We start from the raw sequence: 13,627 nt of genomic DNA on the forward strand, positions 1-13,627 counted from the left end.
ATTACTTCGCTTGTTCATTGAACTTGTCACGCAGTTTCCACTTGATCTAATGCATTTGACGTATTTGGGGGTACTAAAAAGATTACTGATCAACAACTGGATTCAAGGGACAAAACCGCATAAGCTTTCTAGAGAAATTTTGAAATTTATATCTTCTGAAATCGAAAGATTGCGAGTTTGTGTGACAGTAGAATTTATCCGAAAGCCTCGAAGTCTTGACGAAGTCAAACGTTGGAAAGCTACAGAGTTCAGATTTTTTTTTGATGTACTTAGGGCCGATCATATTACGCGATGTGCTTGATTCTGGAAAATATGATAATTTCTTGTTACTGCTTGTTTAAATTTTGTCGTGTGATTCGCTCATTGCGCGCCACTTGGAGGACGCCAGACACGCGTTAAAAAAATTCGTACGACAATCTGCTAGACTATATCGTAATCATTTCGTCGTTTATAACGTCCATTCTTTGCTTCACCTCTGCGATGACGTTGAACAGTACGGAAAATTGCAAAACGTCAGTTGCTTTCCCTTCGAAAAATATTTGGGCAAGTCAAAAAAACGCGTGCGGGCAAAAAGACTCCCCTTGCAACAGATTGTTAAACGAATTTCGGAACTATCCAACTTTGAAAAAAATGTACCCTTGAATCCTGCTCCCGAATTATATATTCTGAAGGGCATCACAGCAAAGGGCAAAAATGCGTTCGAGTGTAGAATACTACAAACAAAACGGTTTAAACTGTCAACAAAGAATACAGAGTAATCTCATTCAATGGTAAAATTTATGTAATCAAATCGATTACTTGCATAGATAGTACGTATAAATGTGTAGGAACTGCATTCCGATACCTAAGGAATCTATATCGTGAACCAATCAAATCTTCTAAACTAGGAATTTTCTTTGTTCAGAGTTATTATGAAACCACAACCTTCCTTGTAGATGAAATTTCCATCAAATGCCTCCAGTTTCCATTCCAAGATGAGTCTCGTATTTTTCCTATATTCCTATTGTTCATCAGAAGGTTTAATTAACGTATTGTTACAAAGCGGAAAATTAAGAAAGGAAAAGGATTTATTTTGTGACGGAGCTCTCCTTTTAAAGTCTCGAGATAGAATGTTTTTACAATAATGTTGGTTGACTCAGCAACCTTATTCTTTTGAAAGACATAGGAGGTTTATAAACGTCTTTTATCTATGATGACTACTAGATCATTAAAATAGGGACAAAACTGGTGATTTCACCCTTTGTAACACTACTCCCCCGCGAAGACAAGAGTCGTCCCGACTTGGAAAAGATAAAACAATTGTAAAAGTGATCTAGCAGTCAGTGCTCGGAGGTGAGTTGGAGCTGTGGCTCTAAAAATTTAAGGACTCCCTTTTTACTATCTGGCATTTGCCCACAGTCTCAAGGTAAACCACAGAAACCTTGAGCAGATAGTTGAGCGTTAAATTGAATTTCAAAATTTATGTGCCTTGTTTTATAAAGGTAAGTGTTATCTAGTGTTATGTATCTTCATGAATTTGAAAACATCAAAATCATCCGGGTCGACGTCGAAAAGGAAATCCATTCCTCTTCAGGGAAAATAGTCCGGTGAATCAAACACAGATGAGTACGACGCGGCGGGTAACAGGAAAAAGGAATAGGTGACTGAATCCAAGACTTCTTCAGAAACAGCACACCCTAGAGTTTGGAGGACAAATGTGAGTGGTGGTATAACAATCCAAATTCACTAAGTGAATTTGGGAAAATGCATGAATAAGATAAATTAAATATTCATTGAAAAGAAAAGAAACGATTTTATCTCATTTATCTCCTGTCACTCTTCGAAACGAAGGCCACCAGTCATCCGTAGAAATCAGGAAAGGTCGGAAGGAAAAGGCTGTTCGGTAAACAACCTGAAAAGTGCTTACAAAAACTGACACTTGAGGTTAAAAAAAAAAAACGAGGATCGACCAATCACTTATTTAATTTCCCGTATCGAACAACATCGAACTAACCTTAACCTGTCAACGAACTTTCTAAGCTTCAGAAAGTTACTAAAACGACGCCCTTGACTGATAAGGAGCTAAGCGATCCAGATGAACGACTTTGCATTTGGTACGAGGGGAACGTCTAATTCTAGAAACATCATCGTTAATCTGATCAACAATGAAATGAGGACCCTCCCAATTAGTCTGGAGTTTAGGACAACGCCCTTGCTGTCGAAGAAGTTGAAATATCCAAACGGAATCTCCCTTTTCAAATTTTAAATTTCTAGTTCTGATGTCATAACGATCCTTGGTCTTATCGGAGACCAAACGAATTCTTTCCCTAGCAAATTCATGAACCTCGTCCAATTTTTGACGGAAAATGGAATTAAAAATAACCTGGGACGAAGCCACGGAAGGATTGACACCCTTTTCTAAATCCGACGGAAGTCGAAGATCCCAACCTGTAAACATCATAGCTGGAGAAAAACCGGTAGTGTCGTGAAGTGCAGAGCGATACGATAAAAGGAATAAGGGAATCCACTCATCCCAATCTTTCTGATCCTGATCAACGAAAAGAGAAAGATAACGAACAAGCGTCCTATTCAATCTTTCTACCATTCCATTGGACTGCGGATGCATACCGGTGGTACGAGTTTTTCTAATCCCTAAAATTTGGAGGGACTCCTTTATCAAATTCGACTCAAAATTTCGACCCTGATCTGTGTGTAATTCAAGAGGAGCTCCGTAACGACAGACGAATTTACGAATGAAAGCTCGAGCGACGGTGCTAGCGTCTTGATTCGGAATTGGAACTACTTCTAACCACTTTGTAAAATAATCTGCCATCACCAGGGCATACCGATTTCCTGACCTAGAAAGACAATAGGGCCTAGGATATCCATTGCGAATCTTTCAAATGGAGCTCCTACGTTATATATTTGAAGAGAACTCTTCCCTTTTTCACGAGGTCCCTTCTTGGCTAAACAAACCGTGCAAGTTCTGCACCAATTTTCAACGTCGGCTCGACAGTGAGCCAAAAAGTACCTTTCTCTGATCCTACCTAAAGTCTTATTAGAAGCGAAATGGCTACCGGCAGGTGAATCATGAAAGCTTGACAAAATCTAGGCTATCTTTTCTCTAGGAACCAGAAGCTGCCAACGTACCGACCTGGAGTCAGGTGATTCCCATTTCCTATAAAGCAACTGATCGAGGAGAAACAAGGAGTCCCACTGCGCCCAGTAAATTTTCAAAGACTGACTCATAGAAGATACTTCTTCCCACTGAGGCCTGACTCCTGTGGATTTCTAATTCCGAACTAGGAGGAGATCTAAATCTTTCTCCTGGGCGATGATCCAGTCTTCTTTATTTTCAACGAGAGAAATTTGCCGAACGTTAAGCGATGGATCTTGCTGTTCATTTATACGAGAGCACTGTTTGCAATCGTCCGCGCACGGACGACGAGAAAGTGCATCAGCATTACCATGCAGAACTCCGGGACGGTGTTTAATTTCGAAGTCACATTGGCCTAACCTCTCAAACCATCGAGCTACTTGGCCTTCAGGTGATTTGAACGAAAGAAGCCAACTTAAGGAAGCACTGTCTGTCCGAATCAAAAATTTCCTTCTATAAAGATAATGATGGAAATGGCAAATAGATTTTACCATCGCTAATAATTCCCTACGGATACGCAATAATTGCGTTCCGGTTTAGACAAGACATGACTGAAATAACTAATAAAACGCTCTTGGTTATCCTGAATTTCAGACAAAACCCCACCTTTACCACAGAGAGAAGCGTCAGAATCTACGACGAACTGATAATCGGTGATGGGATAAGCTAATATCGGCGACGAAGTTGATAATTTTTTAAGGAGAACAAAGGCTCCTTCGCATTCGCAAGTCCAATCAAAAACAACTTTAATTCCTGTAAGAGCATGGAGGGGTCTTGCTATAGAAGCAAAGCCCTTAACGAAACGTCTGTAATAAGTACAAAGTCCTAAGAAACTTTGAACCTGTGCTTTTGAATCGGGACGAGGCCAATTCAAGACCTTTTCTATTTTAGAAGGATCTGTCTTAACACCTTCCACTGAAACGACGTGTCCGAGGAGAGTTACTTCCCTTTTGAATGAAAGACATTTTCTGGTACTCATTCTTAGACCAGCTTGGAATAAACGACTAAAAACCTGCTCAAGATTTTTCAATTCTTTATCAAAAGTCTTACCGAACACAATGATGTCATCGAGATAAACTAAACAAATCTTGCCAGTGAGACCTTGAAGGGCGAATTCCATCGCTCTTTCAAAGGTAGCTGGTGCATTAAAAAGGCCAAAAGGCATAACTTCAAATTGCCAAAGTCCACCTAACCTTGTGACAAAAACTGTTTTCGCTTTGTCTAACGGATTCATTTCTACTTGCCAATAACCGCTTCGTAAATCAATCGTAGAGAACCAACGGGCATCAGATATTAAATCAAGGGTATCTCCTATCTGAGAAAGCGGATATGCATCTTTCTTGGTGACCTCGTTTAACTTCCTATAATCTATACAAAACCTCTCGAAACCATCTTTTTTAATTGACTAAGACAATGGGAGAAGCCCACGGGCTAGAAGACGACTCAATAACATCTGCTGTTCTCATATCTTTTACTAATTTTTCAACTTCCTTTCAACTATTAAAAAGAAGCCCTCTAGCTGCCTCTTGAATCGGAGCGTTATTCCCCACTTCTATCGAATGATTAGCTGTGGTACATCTCCCGATGTCGGCAGAGTCTTTAGCAGAAGTCTGTTTAGAATCGTTAAAAAGGCAAACGAGACTGTTAGTCTGAGCGATATCTAAATCTTTAGAAGACCTAGTAAAGAGTTCCGTGAGATAAGAAGGAACGAATGAAGAGTCCGAAACATATTCTAAAATGCGCAAAGACGAGAGGGTTTCTTTCTGTTGAGAAGAGTTAATATACCTAGACGTTTCATGGTTGATTTTACGGTAAGCAGAACAGTGAGTCGAATCCCCGGTAGAAATGAAGCAGTTGTGAGCGGAAAGAAAATGTACGCCTAAAATGCCTTCATCTCCTATTTCAGCTATTAGAACTTCATGTGGGGATTGAAGACAATCCGCTACTGTTACCTGCACGACCATCTTACCTACGACAGGGGTAGTTGCTCCTGTAGCAGAGCGAATAGACACGTAAGGATTAATTGAAGCAAGAGACGAAATCATATCAGGACGAACAACGGAAATTTCGGCTCCGGTATCTATCTCCCACAAACAACCTAGTCCGTTAACAGAACCTTTAGCATATAGGTCGGTACGACGCAGGCCTCTAACCACGAACTGTGATGCAATGGGGCTAAGGAACTTGGAAGAAACCGATGATATCCGCCCTTTCGAAACATCGATAGCTAGTTTCCCGAATTCTGAGGAACAGAAGGTTGCGCTGCTCAAACCGGATTAGAGGGTGCTTTCTTGGAGGCATTATTGCGTCACCAACCTTCCGCAGTCTCCAACTGACGGTCGAGTTTGAAACAATTCTTCGCGATATGTCCCCTCAGGCCGCAAAACTGGCACTCTGAGACAGGCCGATTGGAGTTTGATCTATTGTGGTAACGAGAGAAATCACTATTTCTCCTTCCTGGAAGAGAATCTGAGCTAGGCTGACTGACTGAAGGACGGGACGAAGAATTTTCTGAAGCTTTAGCTTGGTTTAATCGATAAAGTTGACGCGAACCTATATCCGCCTTGCTTATGGCTTCTAATTCTAAACCCTTAATAATTGCTTCATGTAGAGAAGTTGGAGCTGCGAGCCTCAGATGATACCGAAGCTCCGGATTCTGAATCGCATCAATGAATTTCGCCCGAGCTATCTGATTTCTAGCTTTTTCTGCACAATCGGTAATGGAGTGTCGAGAGAGACGTTCGATGTCATTTCCGAGAGAGGCTAAATCTTCCTTGGGCCCTTGACGTCTATTTTCAAACCGAGTGAAATAAAGTTTGGAAAGATGTTCTTCGCCAAACTGGAGTTTAAGAGCCGCACAAATGCTGTCGAAATTTTCAGAATCCGAATCTGAAAGCGATCCAAGAACTACCAAGGCCGGACCAGACGAAGAGGCCGTCAAATTAGCTGCTTTCTGGGACGGAGTCCAACCATTCACCTTACTTATCATGTTGAACTGACATTCGTATAGACTCCAAGCAGACGAACCGTCATACGAACCGGGCTTCAAATTCGATTATTTCGAGGGCAACTCTACAATACTCGCGGCAGGTACAGAGACCTGATTGAGTCCGAACGAGCTCTGAGTCTGTGGACAGAGAATATTGATAGTTCCGCGCGATTTTAAAAAGGCCAAGAACTCTGAATGAATATCCACGCTAGGATGAGACGACGTGACAGGAGGCTCAACTACTTCTGAAATATCACGTTACGGAACATCGTGGCATTGCGGAAAAGAGCTAACCTGAGCTTGTTGCGAGACATGAGCAGGTGGAAAATTTTTAGCAACAGGGGGAATTTCGCCTCCCCCATAAATGGCGTCAGACCTTAATTGATCCGGAATTGAATGAATGGAGGTCCTCCTTGCTGGGACCGAGACTGAAGGAAGAGAAGTCCTTCCACCTGGGGACGGAACTGGGCGTATTGGGAATTCCTGCGGCCGCTCCTGAAGCTTCTGCACACCTTGCAGGATCCCGGTCACCGCCTGGGACACGATTTCCTGTTGTCGACGTTGTTGCGAGAGGAGTTCGTGCAGAAGATTCTGCTGTTCTTGTTGCTGCAGTTGTTGCTGTTGTTGGTGGTGTTGTTGCTGTTGTTGATGTTGTTGTTGCTGCTGTATCTGCCGCATTAGTAAATTTTGATTTCCTTGGATGAGCTCTGCCAAGAGAGCTAGTTAGGGCTGGGGTTGAAACTCAGTTTCCAAACGAGGAGAAACGGGAGGAAACGCCGGTTCAAGGGACGAAACACGTCCGGCAACTCGTCGCTCCGCGCGTGATGCTTTCGTCAGAGGAGATCTTTGCATTCTTTGTATACTTCTTATCACTCAAAATCCAGTCAAAACTCTGCCGAGACACAGAAAAATCCCACTTCTGACACCATTTTTACAAAGCGGAAATTTAAGGAAGGAAAAGGATTTATTTTGTGACGCAGCTCTCCTTTCAAAGGCTCGAGATAGACTGTTTTTACAATAATGTTGGTTGACGCAGCAACCTTATTCTTTTGAAAGACATAAGAGGTTTATAAACGTCTTTTATCTATGATGACTACTAGATCATTAAAAAAGGGACAAAACGGGTGATTTCACCCTTTGTAACAATATTTTGAGTTAATGTATACATCTAACATGGATACTGAGAAACCTGTGGAATTCGTCTGGAAAAACTATTTTTGTTGGATGATTGTTAGCTTTATCGTCGACCTATGATTTTTGATTACGGTAGCTATTTAAATAGGATTACTACTTACTTTGTTCCATTCATGTTTTTCAGTGTAATTGATATCTTGATTTCTTATTTCATGCTGAACCTTTTATATTTTTGATAAAGTTACATGGCAAGATATTGTACAGATACTTAGGTGATAATCGAAGATGTATGCGATAGTTGAATTCGTGAGAGGTGAGCGTGAGACGATAAAAGAGTGCACCCTAGTCCCGGTATTGTGGCTTACGGCCAATAACACACTATGCGTTTGGCTGCGGACGAAGACTGAGCAAAAGTTCGAGAGCCTGGTTGAATCAAATGCCACCTACGATCAATCCTAGCCCACCCATCCTATAAAACGGGTGCTGCATACCGCAGGTAATTTGACTGTACTTTTATCAGGTTTATCTGATTACAAACTGCCAGAACTTCTTGTTTTCATTGTGTATAATCCTAACGACCTCTTGGTGATAATGCGTGCGTGAGAAAAAATTATAGTTCCATAAAAAATATCACTGATTGGTTTAATGGAATAGGTACAAATTAAAATAGATAATAAATAAATTAAATTACATGAACTCATTGAGTAGGGCAAGAACCATAATCTACACTTGTGAAGCTAAACTTATCAATGATTTAAGACCAATCTTACATAATTTAGGTTGAACAAATAACAAACTTCTGATGGCCCGCGACATGGGGTCGAATTGTTAGGAGAGAAAACTACCATTTTTTTCTAATTCAATCGTTAAATTTCCTAACCTACTTTCAGAATTTAAAAAGCAATTTTTCACGTAGTATTTTGTTTCTGGAAATACTTGAATATTGTCGGGTTAGTGGAATGAAGAAACACGCCGATTTCATTTTGTAAAAACAGACACGCAGGTTTTGAAGGTATAAGACGTGACACGTCGGTTTTAAGCTTGAAAGACGTGATACCTCGGGTTGAAAGTCAAAAACAGGACAACTCACTTGTCAAGTTGGAAAAGGGGACACGTCGTTTTGATTTTAAAAAACAGGACACGTCTGCTACGCTACATCTGCTACGGGTCCTATTTTTGTAAGTAAAAACGACGTGTCTCCGTTTTCAATGTGAAAAGCGAGATGTCCTATTTTTGAATTCAAACCCAAAATAGCTCTTTTTTCAAGCTTAAAACGACATGTCACGTTTTATTCCCTCAAAACTAAATTGGCTCTTTATTCCACCTACCCGACGATATAGGGAAAAACGAATCACGAATTCGAGGATTCGTTCCTCATACATATCACCTGTCGTGGCAACCATGCCTTTATACAAATTTTGAAATCATGTAGTTTAGGAAAAAAATTAGATTATTCGACAGTTTAAGTAATAAAAAAATGGTTGTCCGAGAAGGTAATTCGACTTTTCCATATGACTCTTTCGCGAATTTATGTTAGATAACCATATTCTTTGTAGTAGCCGATTTATACTACACTGATCGGGGTAATTCTCGGTGTGGCTTTTGGAATCGAAGAGAATATAAATATCACTGGATTAGAGGTTTCCTTTTCTCTGCACTAATAATTCATGAGAAAATGTACTAAAAATTCGTGAGTTCAATTTCTCGAAAAGAATTTTGTTATTTGATAACGGACGTCAATTTTGTATTTGATATAAGTCATAGACCATATATTGCTGTACATATAATAAACCAGATAATAGTGATTGTGTAAATTGTACGTGATTGTTTAATTCCGCTTCGGTCATTCATTATTTGTCTGAATATATTTATAGGTTTATTATTTCTAGCCGTATATGAAAGTTTATTGGACGACACATTTGTTACGTTCCAGTGGACTACGACTCAGCTGTAGCGTAGATGGCCGACTTGATAGAAAAACGCACTTCCGAAGATGGGATTGCATGCCAACCAATTACACAAAGGAAGATTGTGTTGAACGACGATATTCCTGATCAAGGCGATCAGCTGCCAGTACCTGAGATTCCAAAAAAGCGAACAAAAAAATGAAACAAACAGGATAAGCGCCACAAGAAAAATAAACGGCCTAAGTATGCCGAATCAAGTAGCAGCGAAAACTCCGTAGGCGGTTCCCGAATGCTACGTTCAAACGAAAAAAACGAATCAACCAACATCACGTGATTAGAAAGAAGTTTGACGGGCTTGGATCAGAACCTTTCCATAATCGCTGAGGTTCATGATACTTTCATAAACACGGAGATGTATCATAACACCCAGCCATCTAGCTTAGCTACTACTACGGGTGTTACGACTCTTCGCATGAATCTAAACTTGACACCAAAAAGAATTATCATCGATAGGAATGATCAAGTTCAGATGTCACGTTCAAGAAACTCAACGCCGCAAAGAAGTGCCTTAGGTGCAGATAATGCAGTTGACACGCCACGTTCTAGTATAGTATATTCTACGCCCGGTGCTTCGGGCCTGACACTTGAGGAGAATACTTTACGTTATTTAGAAAAAATAAGCGCGGCCGTTGATCAAAACCAGATAATTCTCGGCCAGATTTTAAGGATTAATCAGACACTATCTCAAGTACAAAACTGTACGATGCCGCAAGGTTTTCCAGATTTCCCAATTACCTGATCAGATATCTTTGACGAGTTCAATGAGATGCTGGAGAACGAGGCGCATCGCACATATCTAGTAAGTTGTTCTGATAATACATACCTACTTGATTTCAATTCATAGCGATCCAAAAATTTGGAATGATTACGTAGAGTTCTATGAAGGAAAAGGGTGGAAAATGACTTCACCAGCGTTAACTTACCGGATACAGATCAGGATTCTTAGGTCCTAAATAGAATGTCGGAGGGAATATTTGCACAAGGTTTTAAAACTTTTGATCCGATTACCGTTATTTGAATACATAATTTTATACTCGAACGAATCCCAGATAAACTGGAAGACGAATAATTTTAAGAATGATTAGAAAAATGTTACCATGTACAGTTTTACAAATATGATTCTATTTTTTTTCTTTAGATCCAGAAGCTCGAATCAATAGGCGGATTGTCACAACGAAAAGCCGTGATAAATATGTTAAAATTTGTAATGTCGAACAGTCTGGCCATGATGTATAACTGGGCCGGCCGAGATAAAAAATGTTTCAATAACACAAAGTTCATGAAAATCCTAAATGGTAAGTAGCAAATCCATCATTTCTTTTTTGGGATTATGTGTAGCTATGTGTTACAGCACACTCTGATCCTAACAGCTCATTTATAAACGTAAAATTTATTATACTGTGTGCAATGCGTATAGTATCAGTCACAAACTTTGGATAAGCGTGTATATGAAAATAGTTTTGGAGAGTTTTAGTCAGTCATAGGTAAGCTGCGAAAGTACAAAAAAGGTTTTGCCAGTTGAAAAAATGAAAACATCATTTCCTTTCACGAAATATTACGAAGGTCATTTTTCTAGGCAAAATACTACGAAACTCTGCATCGTAAAATCAGGCAATATCACGGAGTACCGTTATGGTTACGGAAAATGGCTAAAGTTGTACTGGTAGAAAGTCGAATAGACACAAATGGGTGCGTGTACAGAAATCGATGTATAGTGGGATTTTCAAATACTGTTTTTTTCACGTTCCCATACTTTACATCAAAATATCAATTTTTAATCAATTCCTAATTCTTTCCTTTTGGATTATAGGATAAAAATGAAGTTGTTCACAATGATATCATCAAGGTGGTGAGCGACCGGCAATACCGGGAAAAGTCAAGAGTAGTATAGATAGGCCGGTGCTAGACCACAGAATGATCTAGAACCGGCCGATCTTGATTCCTACCTTACCGACAGTCGGTATGTCACCACCGCGAGGGTAAACCTTACCCGCGATATTGGTGCCGACTGTTAACATAGATGGCGCCATCCGTATTTTCACTCGATTTTATCGACAGACAGTTTGACAGTTAAATTCTTTGCTAGTCGGATGGGTAGCCATTTTGATTATTGCTTAGTACGATTAGCAGTGATTCTGATTTTTCCCCCGTCAAACGCTGCCCACTACCTGCTTTTTCGTTGACCGATTTTTTTCCCCATCACATGCCCCGCGTTGATTAGGGTTGGGATGTGCATGTTTTTGATTTTTGCTCAATCAGATGGGCAGCCATTTTGATTATTGCTTAGTCAGATGAACTGTCATTTTGATTTTTTACCGACATACAGTTTGACAATGAATTCTTTGCTTAGTCAGATGAGCAGCCATTTTGATTTTACCCCCGTCAAACGCTGCCCACTGCCTGCTTTTTCGCTGACGGATTTTTTCTCGTCGCATGTCCCACGCTAATGGGGGTCGGAGGTTTGCAGGCTCAGACCTGTTCGCGATAAAGAGTCGTGAAGCCCAAAAACGGTATGTGCGCAAACCATCCGGTCAAGAGTGGGCAAGACAAGATTTTTCCCCCGTCAAACACCGCCACTACCTGCTTTTCGTTGACTGATTTTTTTCCCATCACAGGCCTCACGCCGATTAGGGTTGGGGTGTGCAGGCTCAGACTTATTCATCGTAAAATTTTTTTATTCTTTGATGGCGGGAGGGGTGAAGGGTGGGACCCAGTCGCCTCTGACGTAATTTTTTTTTCCCTCCGAGATGCGCAGAACGCACTGCGCACCGCTCTCAAATTCTTGCGATCTATCGACATATTAACTCCACAAATCCGAAGACTCGTCAGTCTTACACGATACGTGCAAGTCGAAAGTTCTACAAAGTTCTGCTTATATCAACATTAAAGTCATGGCCGCCAAAACATACTCCAATCTCGTCAAGATGATGGAGAATGCGCACAATTTGTTGGGCGAGCTGCATCCTGAGCAGGAGAATGACGATATCTTCAAGCACTGGATTGACGTTGGAACGGAAAATCTCCAATTGCTGCGTGATGTTTCCAAGCGTCCGAGAATGAGCATAGATGCGAAACAGCGAATTCAACATACGATCGCACTCATACAATCCTGGATAGCAGATTCAGCAACAGCTGCGACAGCGACAGCAGCAGTGGTAGCAGCAGCACGCTGTGGTAATGGGCGGAAATTCGGTACTCCTGCTGGTGTACAATGAGACGATGTCGACAGCGCGTTTGCTAGCAGGATCCGAACGGGGGTTATCACCAACCTGGGTCATAAAAATTTGGACGCGTTTCTGGACGATGTGCAGCGCGTCATCACCGAGAAGTTGGAGTTGGTACTGCGCGAGGAGGGAAATGTGAAGGTCAACCTCATATTATCGTGCAAATTCGAAAATGTCAAACACGAAGAGATCTCCACTGAAGTTAAGAGCTCCAATACATCCAACGTGGCGATTCTTCTTCCATCCAGCGATATAGATGGCTGGTCTACACGTGCACGGGGTGATCTGCTATCGAAGGTGGAAGATTTCGAACAACGCGATTCCGGCTGGGGTATGATTGAGATCCTCAACATCGCTATAAACATCAACCGCTGTCAGCCTCTCGCAGCGAGTGCTTCAACATTCATCGAGCTGCCCTTGGATATTCGACGTATGAGAAGGCTGTGATCAACGTAAAAAACAAGGATGAAAGATGTCTGCTCTGGTCCGTCACAGCAGCTCTCCACACAGTCAACATCCACACCGATAGGTCTCACACTATCGTCGCTATATTTCCGAATTGGACTGTACAGGTATCAATTTTCCCGCTACTCTGCGCGATGTGAGAAAGTTTGAAAAATTGATTAATTTGCGAATCAATGTATACGGGGTAGAGTCTGAAACCTTTTCAGCCCATGCTAGAACTGAGAAAAGTGTCATCGTGCCAATTTATTTGAGTAAAAATTTGAGTACCGTGAACACTGACACGATTCATCTTCTCATGGTAGAGAGTAATCCGGAAGACGATGTGACTGGCGAGTTTGCACCGAGATTTCACTTTGCTTGGATTAAAGATCTTTCACGATTGGTGAGCAAACAATTGTCCGTTCATGAATACAAAACTTTTTTATGTGACAGATGCTTATGCGACTTCAACAAAGAATCATCGTACAACGCTCATCGCCGAGACTGTATTCTGTTGAATAAAGCACGCATGGAATTTCCCAAGTCTGAAGATTCAACATTTTTAAATTTTCAAAACAACGGTACCGCCCCGTTTATCGTTTACGCCGATCTCGAATGTATATTAGAGTCTGTACTGGTTGATGAATTCCAGAATCACGTCTCAAACCGTAAAACACATGAAATTCAAAAGCATATCCCGCACAGTGTAGCATACTACGTACATTGTTCGTAC

At 41.0% G+C, this 13,627-nt stretch overlaps 2 protein-coding genes across 2 annotated transcripts in view; both read left to right on the forward strand.

The window, feature by feature from the left end:
- The window catches only part of LOC124293695 (glutamate receptor ionotropic, NMDA 2B), a 1,867,270-nt gene that overhangs the window by 748,977 nt on the left and 1,104,666 nt on the right, over window positions 1-13,627 (forward strand). The gene's annotated exons all lie outside the window — the stretch shown is intronic.
- LOC124293698 overlaps window positions 9,345-13,627 on the forward strand; it is a 30,423-nt gene continuing 26,140 nt past the window's right edge. Inside the window, exons 1-2 of the mRNA XM_046735721.1 lie at window positions 9,345-10,025; window positions 10,365-10,521. Coding sequence (XP_046591677.1) covers window positions 9,993-10,025; window positions 10,365-10,521 — 190 coding nt within the window. The 5' untranslated portion in view covers window positions 9,345-9,992. The remainder of the gene's footprint in view (window positions 10,026-10,364; window positions 10,522-13,627) is intronic.

Source organism: Neodiprion lecontei, chromosome 3, assembly GCF_021901455.1.
Source record: "Neodiprion lecontei isolate iyNeoLeco1 chromosome 3, iyNeoLeco1.1, whole genome shotgun sequence".
Lineage (NCBI taxonomy): Eukaryota > Metazoa > Arthropoda > Insecta > Hymenoptera > Diprionidae > Neodiprion > Neodiprion lecontei.